The sequence below is a fragment of the Sciurus vulgaris genome (assembly GCF_902686455.1).
Source record: "Sciurus vulgaris genome assembly, chromosome: 13".
In the NCBI taxonomy this organism is placed as follows: domain Eukaryota; kingdom Metazoa; phylum Chordata; class Mammalia; order Rodentia; family Sciuridae; genus Sciurus; species Sciurus vulgaris.
The window spans coordinates 31,826,746-31,847,353 of NC_136474.1; the positions used below are offsets into that span (position 1 = coordinate 31,826,746).

A 20,608-nucleotide genomic window follows, 5' to 3' on the forward strand; every position below is an offset into this window, starting at 1 on the left:
GACTCCTGAGAATTATAATTGTTGGGCAGGGTAACCAACTGTCCTAGGTGGAGTAAGCACAGCAGATCTCATGCACTCCACAACCAGTTATGACTTTACAAGTTTCAGTCCTTAAATGCAAGCATGTTCCCCTTGTTTGACTTCCAAACCCATCCTCAGGTGACTGTGCAAGCCAACAGACTTAAAGAAAAGCTAATTGCACTCCACTGTATATCTCAATCCCCTCAGATGCAGTCTTCTTTGTGCATGTTTCAATGGCTTTCTGCCAGGTGCATCTTCCTTTATTGCAATAAATGGAATTTTTTTTTTTTTTACTATTAGTATCTTGTAAACTTCATTAATTCTAGCCATCTCTCTCAAGCACAGACATATGTACACAAATAGTTGTACAAAAGCAGACTCATATACTGTATTCAACATATAGCAAATTAATTTCACCCAAATTCAACAGAATGAAAACAAATAAGAGATTGAAGAAATGGTCAGCCATAAGTTTAATTCAAAAAAGATTCCTCTTAAAATTAAGGACAATTATGGAAACAGTGAAGAGGCTAATGTTTCTTCTAGCTTCATGTTTTGATTAGAGACTGTATGGAGTCCTGTATGATAGGTGAAACCTGCACACTTGAGTTTCTTTACCTCTTGTATTATTGCTACATAAGACAATGTTCATATTAAATTCAAACCTACTATTCCTATTACTTTGTTTAAAGTTTCTAAAATGCTTATTACTACCTTTACTGCACATTTTTTCTCATTTGCTTAAATTTTATTATCAGGCAGATTTCCCCCCCACCCCTCAAGGTTCACTACTGTGTACTTTTATTACATACTTGAGAATGTTTATTCCCTTTATAAATTTTTTGGGGGATGGATACTGGGGATGGAACCTAAGGGTGCTTTACCACTGATCTATGTCCCTAGCCCCTTTTTTTTAAAATTTTATTTATTTATTTTTGAGACAGGGTCTAAGTTGCTGGGGTTTGCCTCAAATTTGCAATGCTACCTTAGCCTTCCATGTAGCTGGGATGACAGGCACATGACAGGAGACCCCGCTTATTGACTTGATAAGTTTAATGAAATTTTGGCAAAATGTGAAATTCTTGACACAATATTATTTTTCTCAGAGTTTGGAGCCTTTTGCTTTACTGCCTTTTGTTACATGAGCTGAGACCATCTTCCTTTATCCCTGTTATGGTTTGATTTCTTTGCTTGAATTCCAACATAATTCATTACCTTTTTAATTTATTAGGATATTTGAGAATGCTGGGTTTCCTTTTGTATGTTTTTGGTGCTATTTCTATAGCTTTCTTTTCCAGTTTTTATTTCCCTAGGCCTATTTTCTCTATGCCTTGTTTAAGAGACCAGCTCTTGCTGTTGCCCAGGCTGGCCTCAATTGATTCTATTGCCTCAGCCCTGCAGAGTAGCTGTGACCAAAGGCATGCACCACTGTACCTGACTGTATTTAGTAGTCTGTAATGAGACTTCCATTTCTCTGTTTTATAAAATTTAAACTTCTTTAAGCTCCACCAACCTTATCTTTCATCTCTTATGTTTTAATTTGTTTTTGAGCCTGTATACTTTATAATTTTTTAAAAAACAGGTTGTTTTCTACACTATTTTCTTTTTGTACTGGGGATTGAACCCAGGTGTGCTCTACCATTGAGCTACACCCTCTAGTCCTTTTTATTTTTTAGAGACAATGTCTTGCTAAGTTGCCCAGCCTGGCCTAGAACTTGGGATCCTTTTGCGTCAGCCTCCGGAGTTGCTGTGATTTCAGTGTGTACATTTTTGTGTGTGGAAATTTTACTTTTAACCTTTTTGAGGGAGTGATAGCCATCTGTGATCATTCTTTCTTGATTAATGCTTATTTAAATGTATTGAATAACAGGAAAGATTAATGAAATGAACTTTAAGTTGGGTTGTCACATTGAAACCCTCTCACCAATCGTTATTTCCTTTGTCCCTGAGAACACATCTCCCTTCATTTCTTAGCAGTAAGAGGTCATTGTGCCCAGTGGTAAAGCTTTTAAGACATTATTTCAAATTGTGAAAAATGTAACCAATTCAGTGGTTTGCACCTAATAAGAAAGGCTGACACTGAATATGCATTTTACATAAGGAGTAAGAATTTTCCTAAAATTTGTTTCAGTACAAAGTATACATATGAACAAAGTTGTGAAATATATTTATAATATAGACTGTAGCAAAAGAAGTTAACACTACAATTCTTATTTATCAAAATGATCTTGAAAGATATGTTAAACATATCCTACTTACTTTTATCTTTTTCTTTTTTCTAATTAAAGAATAGGACACCCTGCTCTGTGCTATAAAATGGTTATGCTGCCCCAGTTTTAGTCCAAATTCATCATGTCTAAATAGCTATGCTTTAAATTTACATTTGGGGAGGTTTCTTTCTGTTATTAAAAATTTGTGTGTGTGGTTTTACCTTAAAAAAATACAGTGCACACACAGACACACGTGCGTATCCCCAGTAAAGTGTGTGTGTGTCTTAGCCTTTTTAAATAATTATTTTGAGACAGGATCTTCCTAAGTTGATCAGGCTGCCTCAAACTCATGCTCCTCCTCTGCCTCAACCTTCATGGCTAGTATTACATTTTTATTTTAATGATACATCAATAATGACTTGATTGGTTGATTGGTCCATGGGTCTTTAGTCAGGACCCATGATCACCTAGATCACCTTAGTAAAGAAATAACTGCTAGGAGTCTACAATAGCCTTAAGTAGATATGCTTATATTTAAATTTAAAATAGTCTTGTATATAGTTGTATCACAAACCATATCAGCTCTCATGGACAACTTTCATTCAGGTGTTGTCATGAGAGGAATCACTTAAGAATATGAAAGCTCAAGTATATCAAAAACTTTAATATTGCTATATAACTCCTTCAGTTTAGTAGTGAGCAACAGAGATGTTTATCCTATGACTAGATTCGGCTTTGCAAGAAACCAGGTTCTAAAAGGCAGCTGGTCTTCAAAATTCTGCCTGGGACTAGAACTGTAGGAAGTCATTCAATCATTTTTCCTTTTTAAATGGGTAAAGGTAAGTACAGGTGAAAGGAACTTTTGTAGCAAAGATCCTAATACATTGTTGACTCTTGGTGCCAATGGGGACTATTTAAAGTTCTTTATTTTGCTTCTGTGTCCTCAGACTGTTGGCTTCTTTGATCTACTTTCCTAATTGTTCTTTGTGAATGACTCATTACAGTTTTATATAGATGATTTGTCACCAATGTTGATGATGCCTATAGTGCTACTGTTTGCTCATCTTTTACCTACGTGCACTCCTTGGGCAATCTCATCTACATCTTCCACAATTACATAAACATCAATTCTGGCCTAGATCACTATGCTGAACTCTTATCCCTGTTTCTAAATCATCTGGAATTTATGTAGCTACACCACACACCATAACTGCCTCAAATTAAACTGGTTAAACTGAATGCATCACTTTCATTACCACCTTGATTTATCCTCATTTCCTGCCACTCTAAAAAGCTATCTTCCTACTATATTTTCTGACTTTGTAAATGGCACCACTGTTGAGCAACACAGGTCAAAACCATGATTGTTACTACTTTCAAATCTTTTCCAGTTCTCTAGACCTACTGCTACTGACTAGTACTCATAGAATAAAAGCTAAGGATCTGAACCTGGAATTCAAGGCTCTTGGGGGGCAATAAATGGCACTGTACAGGAATGTGCTGTAAAAGGGTATCAAGTGCTACTATTGAACTATTTGATGAAACTGGATTGATGATCCAAAGCATTATGTTTGAATGTATTCTAATCCTGCAGAACTGCTGCTAACCAGTCAATTTTCAGCTCTATTACCACTTTCTACCACTGGAAAAAGACTAAAGACTATATTTTACTGATCTGACCTTTGAATAATAGCAACAACATACATCTCAGGACTCTCAAAGCAGTTCTAATCACAGACCAAACCAGAAACTAAACTTAAAAAAAAAAAAAAAAAGGAAATGGTTATGTAGGGTTTAATAACAAAAAAAGGAAAGGGTCACTCGCCAGGTAGCCAGATCCTTCCTTTCTCATTCATATTCTCAACCCCCAGACCCTTTCTTACCATCATAACTTTGTAAGTTTGAATGCAGTTATAGTTAGTTGGGTCAACATCTGACCAAAGAAACATCATCCCTCAAAGATATTGATTACAATATTTAAAAAAGAGAAAACTCAGCACCGTTTCGTTTTTTTTTTTTTTAAAAAGGGGGGTGGAGAAACTTGGTAAAAAAAAAACTGAAATACTTTTAAAGCTGCCTGGAAAGCAGATCGTAATCCTTCCACATGGAGATACCTCATAATCACAGGAGGCATTTGGACTGAAACCAAGCTGAATTCTCTACTCATTCCCTCTCCGGCTCTTCTTGTGGCTTTTCTTAGACCTTTCAGGAGATTTTGAACGGCTCCTATGTCTGTGACTACGGTGATGACCTGGGGACTTGGAGCGAGATCTGTGTCGTCGATCTCGGGACCTGCTCCGGTGACGTCTTGGACTTTTGCTTGGATGCCTTTCTCGGCGAGGGGAGGGGCTTCTTCTTTTGGGAGATCGACTCCGCCTTCTGGGAGACCGACTCCTACGCCTCCTGCAGCGCAGTGTGGGAGAGCGACGGGGCTTGTCCAAGTCTCTGTAGCTTCTCCGGCGGTGGTCAGGAGATGGCACTCTTTCCAACTTCTCATCTTCTTCTTCCTCCTCCTCACTGGACTCCACATCATCCATGTCCTCTTCTAGAGCACTAACTCGAGGCTCTAGTTGCTCAGCTTCTTCTAGCACATAGCGTTTCTGTAGCCGGGGCAGAATGATATCACAGACTCTCTTACTGTGCAATAGTTCATCAATAAACTCATCTACATGCATCAGTTCAAACTTTGAAGTCTTCATTTTTTATAAATTCTACAATGATATCCTTCTCAGGTTGAATCTGAAGCATCTTCAAGGTTAAACACAAAAAGGGAGTTGGTTTTATGTTTCCACCATCGACGCCACCCACAAACCTTAACTCCATGGCTTTATCAACTACAAGTTCAGCGGTAAGTCCAAAACACTCTTCTTTCCAGTACTTAGATTCATAGATCCGTGTCCGAATGATCTTCTCCACTAAATATTGAGGGTTGGTGCCATGGATGCTATGCGCATCCTTTTCAATAAATGGAATTTTTAATTTAATACCTAGGATGTATTACAAGAAATGTCTTCTTAAAGGATCATGCTACCTTGCTATATTAATGCTTGCACCAACAAATCCACCCAGAGTGCAAAAATGGAAAACAATGAAAAGTTTGCATTAAAATACAGAAAAAATTGTGACAAAAATATACTCAAACACATTTGGCTTTTGGAATTTTGTGACAAACATCTCTAATAAAACATGAGTATAAAATTGATCCCTCATTGTGCTACAGCCATAACATGCTTTATCACTTAGATAAAGGAGCTTTAGTAGGTCTGCAGTGTGCAGACAAGTGGAAAACCTGGCCTCTTATATAGCCTTACCTAATACTTTCTATTTGCTTCTTAAATGAACTGTTTTGTGAATGAGTTTAAATTTTATTTCAGTCTTTGATGTCCTGTTTGACTACCATGAACAACACAGCACTCAGCTTAGTTGTGGTATATAGTAGCTGAACCATACGTATCTGTATTGAATTAGTTAGGAAAACTCTTTTACACATGTAGAGAAGTACATATTTGCTCATATTAATGATTTTTCTACAAATTAAAAAATATTAGGGGATTAAGTCCCTTTAAAAGTCAATTGACCTCTTTAAAAAATGATAGAATTTGACAGTAACATGGATTTATTACTTTATGCATCAGACGAGTGAAAACACAATCTATATTCTACACTCTCCAACAAAGAACAAATATCATTATGATCAAATGGAATGTAACTAAAAAGACACACAATCTCATAATGGACCATGTGTTTAGAAACACTAGTGACAAGTTAGTGAAGATATAACTGAGGTCAGTAGAGCCATGTGAAAAACTCTGGTTCAAGTTTGTCCATAAAACTGTGCTTTTATGGAGGGTTTCTTGGACTGAACATAAGCATCAACTAAGAAAAATATTGGACAGTTACCTGTTCCACCCCAAAACAAATACAAACAAATGTCTACAAAGAAACCTCGGGTACAAGTTTGTCTCAGATATCAAAAGCAGAATCTCCAAATGTGTTGATATAGTAAAAGAAGTTTTACACTCTGACAGTTTCTCATGTCCTAGTGAAATGTCTAAGTCATCTTCAATTTGCTTATCCCTTTGAAGGTGCAGGGGGCTGATTCGTTTCTGATTATTATTCTCTTAAATAGCTTTCTGTGTTCATTATTTCTTTATTACTATCTGTGTTTCTGCCCCCATGATGACTTTTACTATTGTTCATATTCTGAATACTGTGTGCAGTCTAACAGGTGAAGATAATTAAAATGAGTGTAGTTTTAATCATCATGACCAAAGTTATATCACTAATGATCTCTAAGTCATTGTTTACCATGAAACATTCCCTCATATGGAGGGAGAAAGGACTGTATCGAGGAAAAAGAGGGGTGGAAGGGGTGGGGGGAAGGGAAAAATAACAGAATGAATCAAACAACATTACCCTATGTAAATTTATGATTACACAAATGGTATGCCTTTATGCCATGTACAAACAGAGAAACAACATGTATCCCATTTGTTTACAATAAAAAAATACAAGGGCTTCATAATAAAAATGATGTCACTGCATGGATCTTTCAGAGCACTCTCAGCTTTATTCATTCTGCACAATATCAACATGGTGGCATTATACTGTGTGAGCATGATATTAATATTCTACTCTCTCTCCTCTGCTATGCTTTTAAATGACAGACTTCCATTTTTATGTTATGTAAAGTCAGCAGACTGCATGTTTTCCTACCACTTTATATGAAGCTTTCCAGAATTTGAAAATAAAATCTTAATTAGCAAGTATTTTACCAGCACTAGAGTATCTGTATGCTTGTACATGAAGAAATACTTATAATAATTAAGAGAATACAAAGATATAATCCAGATTGCCCATGGCATGTTGGTAAAATTCAGCAATTATTCCATGTTGTCCTAGGATCATGCATTTTTTTCTTTCTTTTTTTTTTTTTGAGAAGACTTTTTATTACTGCTTCAAACTCAATACTTGTCTTTGATCTATTAAGATATTTTGTATCCTTTTGGTTCAATTTTGGTATGTCGTATGTATCCAGAAACTTTTCCATTTCTTCTAGATTTTCTAATTTATTCAGCATAGAGTAATTAAAAATTCTCCCTAATGATCTTTTGAATTTCATTGTATCTGGCTTAATACTTATTTTTTTAAGTTTAATTTTGTTTACTTGGGCCTTTTCTCTTTTACTTTTTGTCAGTTTTGCTAAGGATTTGTCAATAATATTGTTTCAAAGAACCAACTCTTTGTTTTATGGATACTTCGTATTAGTCTTTTTACATTTTATTTTGTTTGTTTTAAATTTTTTTTAATTTTGATTCATTGTACACAAATGGGGCACAACTGTTGTTTCTCTGTACATGAAGTAGAGTTTCACCATTTGTGTAATCATACATGTACATAGGGTAATGATGTTTGTCTCATTCAGTTATTTTTCCTTCCCCCACCCCCTTCCAATCCTTTTTTTCCTCTGATATTCCACAACTGCATCCATTTACCAGCTAATGCCATAATTTAGTTTTTCTTTATGGCTATATAATAGTCCACTGTGTATATATAACACAGTTTCTTATTCCATTCATCAACTGAAGGGCATCTACGTTGGTTCCACAATCTATCTAGGGTGAATTGAGCAGCTGTGAACATTGATGTGGCTGCATCACTATAGTATGCTGATTTTAAGTCCTTCAAGTATTGGCCATCGAGTGGGATAGCTTGGTCAAATGGTGGTTCAATTCCAAGTTTAGTAAGTTAGCAAGTTTAGTACACACTGCTTTCCAGAATGGCTGCACTAATTTGCAACCCCATCAGGAAGGTATGAGTGTACTTTCCCCCCCACATCCTCACCAACACCTATTGTTGCTTGTATTCTTGATAATCGCCATTCTAATTGGGGTGAGATAGAATCTTAGATAGTTTTGATTTGCATTTTTCTTATTACTAGAGATGTTGAACATTCTTTCATATATCTGTTGATTGCTTATAGAACTTCTTCTGTGAAGTGTCTGCTCATTTCCTTGGCCCATTTATTGATTTTTTTTTTTGTATTCTTGGTGTAATTTTTTTTTTTTTAATCTGGATCTGAGCTTGGTATTTACAATTTTTTTTTGTATTCTTGGTGTAAATTTTGTGTTCTTTATAGATTCTAAAGATTAGTGCTCTATCTGAAGTATGTATGGCAAATATTTTCTCCCACTCTGGAGGCTCTCTCCTCACATTGATAGTTGCCTTTCCTGAGAAAAGACTTTTTAGTTTGAATCCATCCCAATTATTGATTCCTGTTTTCATTTCTTGTGCTTTGGGAGTAATTTTAAAAAGTCTCGTCCTAAGACAACATGATGCAGATTTGGTCCTACTTTTTCCTCTATAAGTTGCAGGATCTCTGGTCTGAATTCAAGGTCCTTGATCCTTTGTGAGTTGAGTTTTGTGCAGGGCAAGAGATCATAGTTTATTTTCATTGTGCTGCATATGGATTTCCAGTATTCCCAGCACCATTTGTTGAAGAAACTATGTCTTCTCTATTGTATGTTTTTGGCACCTTTGTATAGTATGAGAAGAGTGTATTTATGTGGGTTTGTCTCTGTGTCCTCTATTCTATACCATTGATCGACCTGTCTATTTTGGTGCCAGTACCATGTTGTTTTTATTTTCTATTGCTCTGTAGAATTGTTGACGTTCTGGTTCTATGATACTCCCTCTTTCACTCTTCCTGCTAAGGATTTCTTTAGGTATTCTGGGTCTCTTATTCATCCAACTGAATTTCATGATTGCTTGCTCTATTTGTATGAGGTTCATCATTGGGATTTTAATTGGAATTGCATTGAATTTGTATAATAATTTTAGCAGTATGGCCATTTTGACAATATCAATTCTGCCTATCCAAGAACATGGGAGATCTTTCCATCTTCTAATGTTTTCTTTAATTTCTTTTCTTAGTGTTCTGTAGTTCTCATTGTAGAGTTCTTTCACCTCTTTTGTTAGATTGATGCCTAAATATTTTTTTTTTTTGAGGCTAATGTGAATGGGGTAGTTTTCCTAATTTCTCTTTCATTGGATTCATCACTTATGAATAAAAATGCTTTAGATTTATGAGCATTGATTTTATATCCTGCTACTTTACTGAATTTATTTATGAGTTCTAGAAGTTTTCTGGTGGAATTTTTCAGCTCCTCTAAATATAGAATCATGTCATCAGCAAATAGGGATATTTTGAGTTCTTCTTTTCCTATTTGTATCCCTTTGAATTCTTTGGTCTGTCTAATTACTCTGGCTAGAGTTTCAAGGACAGTATTGAATAGAAGTGGTGAAAGAGGGCTTCCTTACCTTGTTCCAGTTATTAGTGGTAAATGTTTTCAGTTTTTCTCCACTTAGAATGATGTTGTTCGTAGGCTTAGCATAGATAGCCATTACAATGTTGAGGGATGTTCCTATTATCCCTACTTTTTCTAGTGCTTTGAGAATGAAGTGGGCTGTATTTTTTTCAAATACTTTTTCTGCATCTACTGAAATAATCATATGATTCTCAACTTTAAGTCTGTTGATGTAGTGAAATACACTTATTGATTTCTGGATGTTGAACCAACCTTGCATCCCTGTTATAAAACCCATTTGATTCTGGTGCACTGTCTTTTTAATATGTTTTTGTATGCAGTTTGATAAAATTATTAAGAATTTTTGCATCTATGTTGATTAAGGATATTGGTCTGAATTTTTCTTTCCTTGATGTGTCTTTGTCTGGTTTTGGTATCAGGGTTGTATTATTCTTTTACTGTCTAATTTATTTATTTTTTCTCTGAATTTTACTATTTCTTTCCTTCCAAGAATTTTGGATTTGGTTTGTTCTTGTTTTTGGAAGACATTATGATGAATCATGATATTATTGATTTGTATTTGTTTTGTTTATATAGGCATTTATTGTTGCAAACTTGCCTCTCCACATTGCTTTCCCCTTTCTGGTATGTTGTGGTTCCATTTCTTTGGACTTTTATTCTGGGCACAGTGGTGCATGCCTATAACACCAGTGGCTCAGGAGGCTGAAACTGAAGGATCACATGTTCAAAGCCAGCCTCAGCAAAAGCGAGGTCCTAAGCTTCTCTGTTATACCCTTCTCAGAAAGATACAGAATAGGGTTGGGGTGTGACCCAGTGGTATACTGTTCCTCAGTTAATTCCTTGGTACCAAAAAAAAAGAAAGAAATTTTAATATTTCCCCCATAATTTCATCCATGACATGGCGGAAAGTAGTGTGCCCACTGTTCATTTAGTAGTGTGTTGCTTAGGTTCCACGTGTTTGTGAAATTTGTGCCATTATTTCTAGCTTCTTTTCATTGTGATCAGATAAGATACAAGATATTATTTTATTTCAAAAATTTTGTCAGGGGTCGGTTGTGGCTCAGTGATGGAGCACTTTCCTAGCACGTATGAGGCACTCAGTTCAATACTCAGTACCACATTAAAAAATGAATAAAGGCATTTTGTGTATCTACAACTAACAAAATGTATTGAAATTTAAAAAGCTGTTATGAATTGCTCAATTGCCTAATATATGGTCTACTTTGGAAAATATTTTTTATACTGAATGAAATAACATGTATTTTCAATTGCTGTGTGGAATACTTTCTAGATTTTGTTATGTCCATTTGATATGTAGTACACTGTAAATCTGATGTTTGTTGATTTTTTTGGGGGGGTGCTTGGATTATGTATTTATTGTGGCCTATCTATTCATTTATATCTAATCATGTTTGTTTTTTAAAATTGGGTGATTCAAGACTTATTGCTTGTGAACTTTTTATTTATTTATTTTTTTTAATTTTTATTTATTTTCTTTTTTTATTGTAAACAAATGGGATACATGTTGTTTCTCTGTTTGTACATGGCGTAAAGGCATACCATTTGTGTAATCAAAAATTTACATAGGGTATTGTTGTTTGATTCATTCTGTTATTTTTTCCCTTCCCCCCACCCCTCCCACCCCTCTTTTCCCTCTATACAGACCTTCCTTCCTCCATTCTTGCCCCCCTCCCTAACCCTAACTCTAACCCTAACACTAACCCCTCTCTCCCCCCATTATGTGTCCTCATTCACTTATTAGCGATATCATTCGACTTTTGGTTTTTTGAGATTGGCTTATCTCACTTAGCATGATATTCTCCAATTTCATCCATTTGCCTGCAAATGCCATCATTTTATCATTCTTTATGACTGAGTAACATTCCATTGTATATATATATACTACAGTTTCTTTATCCATTCATCAACTGAAGGACATCTAGGTTGGTTCCACATCTGGCTATTGTGAATTGAGCAGCTATCTTGGTGATGAATTGTCCCCTTGATCAATATATAGTGACCTTCTTTTTCCTTTTGATTTTGTTTTAAAGGCTATTTTGCAATTATAAGTATATCTACTCCTCTTTGCTTTTGGATTTCCTTTGCTTAGAACATAACTTTCCATCTGTTTGCTTTCAGTGTGTGTATGTCTTTGCACATGTTAAGTTTCTTGGGGAAGCTATTGTTGGATCTTATTTTTTAATCCATTTAGCCAATCTGCCTCTTTCATATGGAAAATTAAAAACATTTACATTCAGCGTGATTCTTAAAAGGTATGTTGTTATTCCTGTCATTGTGCTCTTTATTCTTGCAGTGATTTTGAATATTCCATGTTTTTTTCTTTCTGTTTTATTCATCTTAGAAATTTGATTGTTTACTATATTGATAATTATGATTCTTTACTTTTTCTTATTTTTATGTTTATGCCACTAGTGAGATTTACTTTTTCACGTTTACAGATGATTTGATCTTTCTTCTTCTTCTGGGTATTTCCTTTTGCAAAATTTTGGCTTTTCATCACTGTGACAAAATACCTGAGAAAAACAAAAAAAAAAAGATTTATTTTGTCTCCTGGTTACAGAGGTTTCCTTCAGTGTTTGGTGAACTCCATTACTTTGTGCATAAGCTGAAGCAGAGCATCATGGGAGATGAACTTGGCAGAGGAAAGTTGCTTACCTCCTGTGAGCTGGGAAGCAGAGAATGTGACAGAAAGGAACTAGTGACAAGATTCAGACCCCAAGGTATTGCCCCCAATGTCCTTCTCCCTTCAGCTGTATCCCACTTCCTACAGTTTCCACCACCTCTGAGTAATACATTCATATTATAAAGCCATCAATTGATAAATCCTCTTAGGAGGTCAGAGTTCTCATGATTTAATATTTTCCTAAGAGACCCACCTCTGAATACTACTGCAAGATTTCAGAGTATGAGTCTTTCTGGGGCATGCTCCATCCAAAGCATAACAAGGGTTTTCAGTGATGCTGATCAAGTGGTCATGCATTCCCTTATTTATTCTCATCCACGATATTTATCTCTCCTTTTTTTTTCCTTGAAGACTATCACTTCTTGGTATAACAGACTTCTTTGACGCTCCACTCCTTTACCCAGACTGTTTCCTTCTTTTTAAAGGTCACCAGTCAGAATGGACTATAGTCAGTCATAAGGACCTCATTTTACCTTCATTATTTTCTTTTTCTAAAATACTTTTTTAGTTGTAGGTGGACATGATACCTTTATTTAATTAATTTATTTTTTTGTGGTGCTGAGCATTGAACACAGTGCTTCACACATGCCAGGCAGGCTATCTACCATTGAGCCACAACCCCAGATCGCTTAATTAATTCTTTAATGGCCCAATTACCAAATAAATTCACATTCTTGAGTAATGATTGTTGAGACCACATATTAATTCTGGGTCACATAACCATAGTAGGCAGGTGTGGAGACTTTGGTTGTCTCTGGTGAGCAGCAGTGACCTCAGGGTCACCATTGTGTTTGTACCAGGGGTGGTCCTGGGGTCTGTGGATGAGGGTGGGGTGGTATGGCTGGAGAATCTGTTTTTGTTTCCCCAGAAAATGTCAATAAGTGACCTCCTTCATGAGTCAGTTAGTAAGGAGCCTGAGGACAACCAGTGTCTCTGAGACTTGTCAAGTATTTGACTGCTTGATAAAAATGATGATGTTGTGTACATTATTAGTAGTCATATGTGGAGTATAAATTCAAAATCCAAGGGATTTTGCAAAATATTATGAATTTGAATCCATGTGATATAACCTAGAAAACAGAACTTGTGTGATGACCCTCCTTGGAGGTAAAATACTGATTTAATTCATCCATGAGGCTAATATGATGTTTAAAGTGATGTTGTGAGAGTAATCAATACTTTAAATATGTCATCTGTTTGGAGACATTGCTAGAAGGTAAACACACATTGCTTCATATCTATCTATATTAGGCAACCCCACCAACATCAGTTATCCCAAAAGGATGTGGTGAAGCCTTAGTGGGTCTTGTCAACGATGTTCCATAAAATTGGTTCATTTTGCATTTTCCTACTGGATGGCTAAGACAGAAGCCAAGGTAAATGTGGGACCACGTCTATGGGGAATGAGAACAGCAAGAATGATGTGATAGGTTTGTCTTAAGTAAAATGGGTATGATTAAAAGTTCTGTCCTCAGTTCTGAGACTACCCTTCTTAAATTTTGCATTAAAATTCACTTACTTTTAAGAAGTTGAATGCATAACATCAATGAATGTTTGAATTTTTTAACTTTCTGCTTATTTTAAATATCTTTACTTCATTACTTGGCCAAGGCAAACAAAGAAAGTACATCACACCTTGATTTGGGAATATCAAATGTATTGTTTGTTTAGAGGTTCCATAAAAGTATCAAGTTGAAGATTGTTCCTATAAAGCTGTATCTCCTGGGCCCCAGGGAAACTCCAGGAACCATGCAGTATAGGCAGGTTGAATGAGGAAGAAAATGTTTGAACCTGTGTGTGCAAATCAAGCAGAAGGGGCATCCTTGCCTTCCTCATTGTTAGTGAGCATGTCATAGAGATACCTCTCTGGCCATTGGCAGTCCAGTTTCTGTGGATCCTGGAGTTCACAGTAAGGGGAGCATCCTTCATGCAGAAGGTCTGAAGCATCATTCTCTGTCAGATATTCCCTCTAAGCAGATTGTAATGACCCCAGCTCTTGGTGCCCCTCAACTATGGGGGCACATTTTCTAGTTATAATTGAAGAAATTAAAATGGCTTTGTGGTTTTTAAGGTTCCTGCCAAGAACCAACAGACTGTGGTGGGAACTAGCTGGATCCTGATAGAATCCTGCTCTATGTAGGAGGACTTCATCTGCTAATTGACTAGTGAAACAAATGGTAAACTATTTACAACTGCATCAAATGAGGCATTGCTGAGAGGACCTTGGAAACACAGTTAGTATCACACCAGTAGCAAGGAACTTGCCTTGAGGGTCTTAGCAGAGCCATTAGGAACAGAGGCTTTTATTTGAATTAAATACAAGTAGTCCCTTTTGTACAACATGCTGTGGTTTATATAATATAAAGTTAACCTTTTTTATCTGCAGTCCTATATTGAACACATATACAGAATTTTCCCCTTGCTATTATTCCCTAAACAGTACTGTGTAATAACTACTTATCTGGCCCATGGGCATCATGAGGGGGCAGGGCACAAGGCCTCCTATAGCATCTGCAGTTCCACACACTGGGAATACTCCTGTGCAGTGTGACTGTGGCCCTTGGGCTGGGGAGCATCCTGATTTGGGATCTCTTGAGACAGTGACCTAAGACTAATTTCCAACATGCTTGAAGTTTCCCTCTCTCTGTCCGGTGGGGTGCTCAGGGTGCAGTGAATATACCTGGGAGAGGGGTCCTGACTGACACAACTGTAACTGATTCACTGATAGTGAGCCTGGGGCCAAGGTGCTAATAGCAGGCCACAGGTATCATTTGCCAGACACAGTTCCCACCATTTTGCAAGAATGAAGTAAATTGTCATGTCCTTAAGATTCAGGTATGGAAATAAGAGACTTGCTCTGAATCACACAGTGGTGTGATGGCGTGGGGTGGGCAATGATAGGGAGTGCTTGAACCTGTCAGCATGGCCTGTTTTCCAGACTCACTATGGGTTTATGGACCATCTGAAGTGTGGTCAGTACTCCTGATCCTCCAGATATGCTCATGAGGCTCTAGGCAGGGACTAGTGTTTCCATATTGACTTTAAATGCAGCAAATACTTAAGCCCCTCACAGTAGTCATTTCAAGCACAGGAGTCATTTCATCAGGTTCTTGTGGACACCTGAGCATGGAAAACCCCTCACGCAAAGAGAACTGTGCAACGACTCCTCCTACCCTTGGGAGGAAAATGTTGAGTGTGTCATCCACAGCCATGGAGGTGCCAGCACTGTGCAGGTGTCCTTGTGGGAGTCTGACATCAGAGGATGGAAGGGAGAATCTGCTCTTCCACTGGGCTGTGGTGTTGAACTCTCCTTTATTGTAAAGGAATAAGAAACATTTTTCAATAAACCTGAAATCTATGTCAATACTAAATGAGGTAGAAATGTGCAGGGTAGAGAATCATTTTCAGAGGACAATATGCCTTCCCTCTGTACAATTCTGATTGTGAGATTTTTTCATTAGAGAACCTGAGCTTACAATGCAGTATTGGAAGAAAATTTGAAGAAATCATTTTCTTTACATATATAAGTTTAGTATTATATTACTAATATTATTTCAGATAATATTTTGGAAAGTACACAGTAAATTTAAATCAAGAGTTGAATCCCATTGGCATTATTAGGTAAATTTTAATATAATAGGATAAAATATATTTAGATTGTTTGCATTTTCCCATTATCATTTTGTTCATGAATTTTAGTAAGGTTAATAAGATGAAGACATCAGAATGTTTACCTTGCTCACACTCACACTATGTGTGTCATTATCTTCTCCAGATCCCTGTGTCCATGTATAGCTCTACTGTACCAGAAATCTGCCTCTTTGTGTCTTGGAGGACACAGCAGGGTCAGATTCAATGACCCAACTCTCTTGTAGTCCATCTGGTTTCTGGGCCTATTCTTGATGCTAGGCCCACCCTGGGGTCTTCTCTTGTTAATGAAGGGACAGGATCTGGTTCAGGAGAGACCTACAGGGCATGCTTCTGCACCAGGGGTGGCTGTCTGAACCCACATATGCATTACTGTCTGGAATGAGAGCAGTTCCTTGCCCATGTCATCTGCCTTGGTGGCACCTCCTGCATAAGACTCTCCATCAGGGAACAAACGGGTCAGAGGAGGTAGTGTCATTATGAGTGGCACATCCCCTTATGTTTCCTTTGAGATTTCCAGGCTGGCATTCTTCCCATTCACCACAGCTCTATGTGAAGCTCATGCTAATCTGCCTGCTTTCCTGGCTCCATCCTTTCCAGTTCTCCACATCCCACCCTCTGCCCACAGTGTCCCAATGTAGATAGTTTTATCTTTATTTTCAGTGATTGACCCAGGGGAACTTAACCACTGATTTACAACTCCAGCCCTGTATTATATTTTTATTTACAGACATGGTCTCCCTAAACAGCTTAGGGCCCCAATAATTTTCTGAGGATGGCTTTGAACTTGTAGTTGTCCTGCCTCAGCTGGGATTGATTACGTGTGTGCACCACCTTGAAAATATGGAGATCGTGATTGCATGCATACATGTGACCACAGACACCAAGTCTCTTTAACTGCCTCTAAATTCAAGGCCAGGAAACCACCTTCTCCAAATTTTGTGGGCCCATTTTGTGGAATGGGAAGCTACTAAGTCCCATGGTAACCCTGTACACCAGTCCCTATAACCCACAAAGTTGAGGGTGGAGGTAAAGCCTGATTCTGACCTTAGGGGGTCGAGTCCTGATGGGATTGACCCATTTTGAAGAATCCCAAACGCATTGTATTCTTTTTGTAATGATAAAATATCATGAATTCTTAAGGTATAATGAGCGGATCTAATAAAAGTGTAGGTACTCAATGCTCCCGTCACCTCCTTGCATGTCTAGTGTATTCTAGAATCCATTTTAATTCAGATCAAACATGACCTCATTCCCTATGACCCAGCACAATAGACAGAACACTTTCTGGTAATAAAAAAAAAAAACAGTATTATTATAAAACAGTTGTCACCACATTTAGGACAAAATCATTATCATCAAAGGGTGGGCTCACACGAGGACAATTTTTTTTGGTATGGTCTCAGTTATGGGGAAAACTTTGTCCCATCAGGACAGGAGTAAGAAACATGTTAATGTTGACCAGACAAGAAACGTCTCTGCAGAGCACAGTGTCTTGGACAGTGGACATTGTGGCCTGAGGTACCTGCCACCCTGTGCCTATGCTGGAAGGGGCTGGCCAGAGGTGCAGAATCCTTTGGCAGCAAAGCCTGATTGTTGTTGTTTCTGATCCACCTGTTCATAGGATGGCTGTGGCCCCTGGGGCTGGCCTGGTGACCAGAAGTCACAGCTTCCATCACTCTCGATTTATCCAGGGAGGTGAAACCCCTGGAATAATGGGACTGCCTACTTTTAGGGGCCTGGGTTTCCTCTTTGAGCATGTTTTTCGTTGAGGCAGATTGGTCATGATGAAAGCCCATTTTCTGCTCTACGAGCCATCCAACAGTGTTCATGAGTACTTGTGCTTCTGATGCTGTGTTTTCTGTAAAGAGTCAGATTGTGACTGACCGTTGACTTTGGGTAGAAGTTGATGGGGTCATGATTGTGGGTAGGGAGTTGTCCTGTCCTTTGCCTATCCAGGGGAATATATACTGAAGAAACTTCTTTATTCTGTCCTCAAAGTGCTTCTTTGAAGGAGCCTGAGAGGACTTATCCCCCACAGTATCTTATACCTCCATTACAGGGACAGAGGGGCCAATTTCCCCAGCAAAGGAGGGCCACTCTTCTGCAAAATTCTGTTTCTGGCCTTGTGACCTGGGCTGTATATGCTCCGCTCTCTGGGCAGTTGCCCTAAACTTATTTGTCTTGCATTCCATGGATTCTGGAATTGAGGGCTCTGGGGCTCCTCTCTTCACTGGTTAAGAGTCTGTAGCCCCTGGGAAATTGGTAAACTGCTAGTGGACATGCAGAGGGAGCTGGACAGTCTCTCCCAGGAGGCTAGGATGTCTGCAGCCAAGAGTACCTCAGAGGCACAGTCCTCATGAAACATTTCAGTTGCATAGTCTTGTAGGATGACACCAGTAACCAGAACTTGAGTCTGGATCTGTGGCTCAGTGTGTGCTTTCAGGAATGAGAATCCCTGGTCCTGGGAAATAGAACTTCTAAAGGGGAAGGGGCTCTTACTGGTTCCCTAAGATTCTGATTTCCCCAGATTAATATGAACATTTGGGGAGTTTGTTGTCTTCCTGATTTCCATGGAGACTCCCCAGTCAGAACACTCTTCATCATCCTCAAGCTCTTTGATTTCTTTAGGTTTCAAAAAGTGGAACCCTACCCCATGTGATGAGAGACTGTGGCATGAGCCTTGTGAGCTTACACCTGTAGTTCCCAGTGGCTCTTGTATGCCCATTTCAAGGCTGAGATTTGGTTCCTTGGGGCCCCTTCCAGAACTGAGGAGAGCATCACTGTGCCAGTTTCTTCCCACAAGAATGTAACTGTGAGCCTCAGGGGCAGGTAGCCCTCTTGTGTAGTAGTTGAAGCATCTGAGAGACCAATGATGTCACCAGATGCATTTGTGCTCAGGGACTCAAGTGTAGGGCCAGAGAGAGGACACTTCACAGTGGGAAATGAAGGTTTTGCAACGTCCTTGAATCCTGGACCTTTGTGAATGGATTTTCCCAGGACATTGGTATTATGGGCATTGGAGTCAGCCTTGGAGTTATAGGAGGCTGAGGAGGGAAGGGGAGGGTGTGGAAGTGGTGAAGCCTCAGAGTGTTTCATCTTGAACAGATTTATATACTTGAGGATCTTGATAGGTAGACCCCACCTGTGCCTCACTTTTTGACTTGTAACATGTGCCTCTAGTACATGCCAAGTGCCAGCATCAAGGAGGGAGTGTTCCTGGGAGGCATTCCTGAAGGTTTCCTCACCTTTTAAGGATGGTCCATCCCCAGTTTTCTTGTGGGTGTTTGACTTTCCAGCTGGGGGAAGACGTGATGAATTCCACACCTGGAAAGAACAAACTCCACAGGAATCATGACTACTTGAAACATGTCTGGACTCTCTGAAACATTCTCCTGTACAGAAGGGCTGCTGTCATGTGTAAACATGGAGGTGCAGGAAGACCCACAATTATTTTCTGCCTGATCTGTTCTTGGGACTCTGTCCCAGGACTCCTTGAGTTATGGGTGGATGTGGGGTGATAGTCCACATTGGTGGTGCATGAACCTCCTTTGAAGGTGTTGTTCCGGTTTCCCCTGGAGCTCAAGGCTGAGAAAATCACCTGGGGTGTTGTTGATGGTCTTAAGATCATAGGAGGTCCTGTTCTCCAACGTGAGATTAGAGAAGACATTCAGAAACTTTTGGACCAAGAAGGTAAAGTCTCTATATTTTGTAGTTCTTTCCTATAAAGGTGATTATCTAGGTGTTGAAGAGAAGAAAGGGAAAGCAGCTGGGTCCCCTGATGACTTGTAGGGCCTGAAATTTCACAGGCAGCATTCAGGGAAAGGTGGAGTGGCATGCTTGTGAGAGAGGATGTGAGATGGTCCTGATTCTGGATGAGCCAGTGATGGGGACTGGGACCAGGTTGATGTCTGAGTCACAGGTTGGAGTTTGATAAAAGGGTGGAGCAACAATTGGGAGGAAAAGAGTTGTTCAGTTTTAGTGAGCACCATCTCTGAAATGTAATTAGGAAGTTCATTGAATAAAATGGAGGAAAAGTCTGCTGAGGTTCCAGAAATTCTGAGAGTAGTCACCAGGGACTCGCTGTGTAGAATGGGGAGGCCCCAAAAACCTGGCTGTATTTCTCCTTTAAATGGTCCCCCAGCATGATGGTGTCAAAGAGGTGGTGAGGGAAAGAAAACAGCTCTGACTTGCCTGTTGTGTTCCAGGGTTGTGGGATGGTGATGTCCTCCTCCCTGCCCAGAGATGTTGCTGTGCTTTTCAAAGAATTCAAGGGGTGGTCTGTTTCATCTTTTTTCTTCTCATTACAAATGTTCTATACTTCTGCCTGGTTGATCAATATTTCCAGCAGTTTCTGGACATCAGGGTTAGTGAGAGGTTCCTTCAGCCTCTACCTGAGAGAGGGGATGGTTTGCCAAGGATGAATCCTCTGGTGGGTGGGAATCATGGTCTCTCTGAGCTTCACTTTGTTGGTCATGGGAGTGGCACCAGACTGTGGCAGCCTTTTGCCACTATGAGGGGAATGAGATGGGATAGGTGGAGGGGATATGGCCTGAGATTGCAGGGACAGGAGAAGGCAATGGGACAGGAGACTGATATTGGACAGGTGAAGGTGATGAGAGAGGAGGAGGCCATGGTTCTGGAGGATATAATAGGACAGGAGGAGTCCCTATCAGAGGAGAAGACAATGGGTCCAG

The 20,608-nt window shown here is 38.8% G+C and overlaps 1 protein-coding gene across 1 annotated transcript in view; it reads right to left on the bottom strand.

The window, feature by feature from the left end:
* Positions 1–928: 928 nt before the first annotated feature.
* The window catches only part of LOC306643101 (pre-mRNA-splicing factor 38A-like), a gene marked incomplete at its 5' end in the record, with an annotated part of 32,370 nt that continues 12,690 nt past the window's right edge, over positions 929–20,608 (bottom strand). The window contains 2 exon segments of the mRNA XM_079109039.1: positions 929–4,916; positions 4,918–5,218. Coding sequence (XP_078965165.1) covers positions 4,391–4,916; positions 4,918–5,218 — 827 coding nt within the window. The 3' untranslated portion in view covers positions 929–4,390.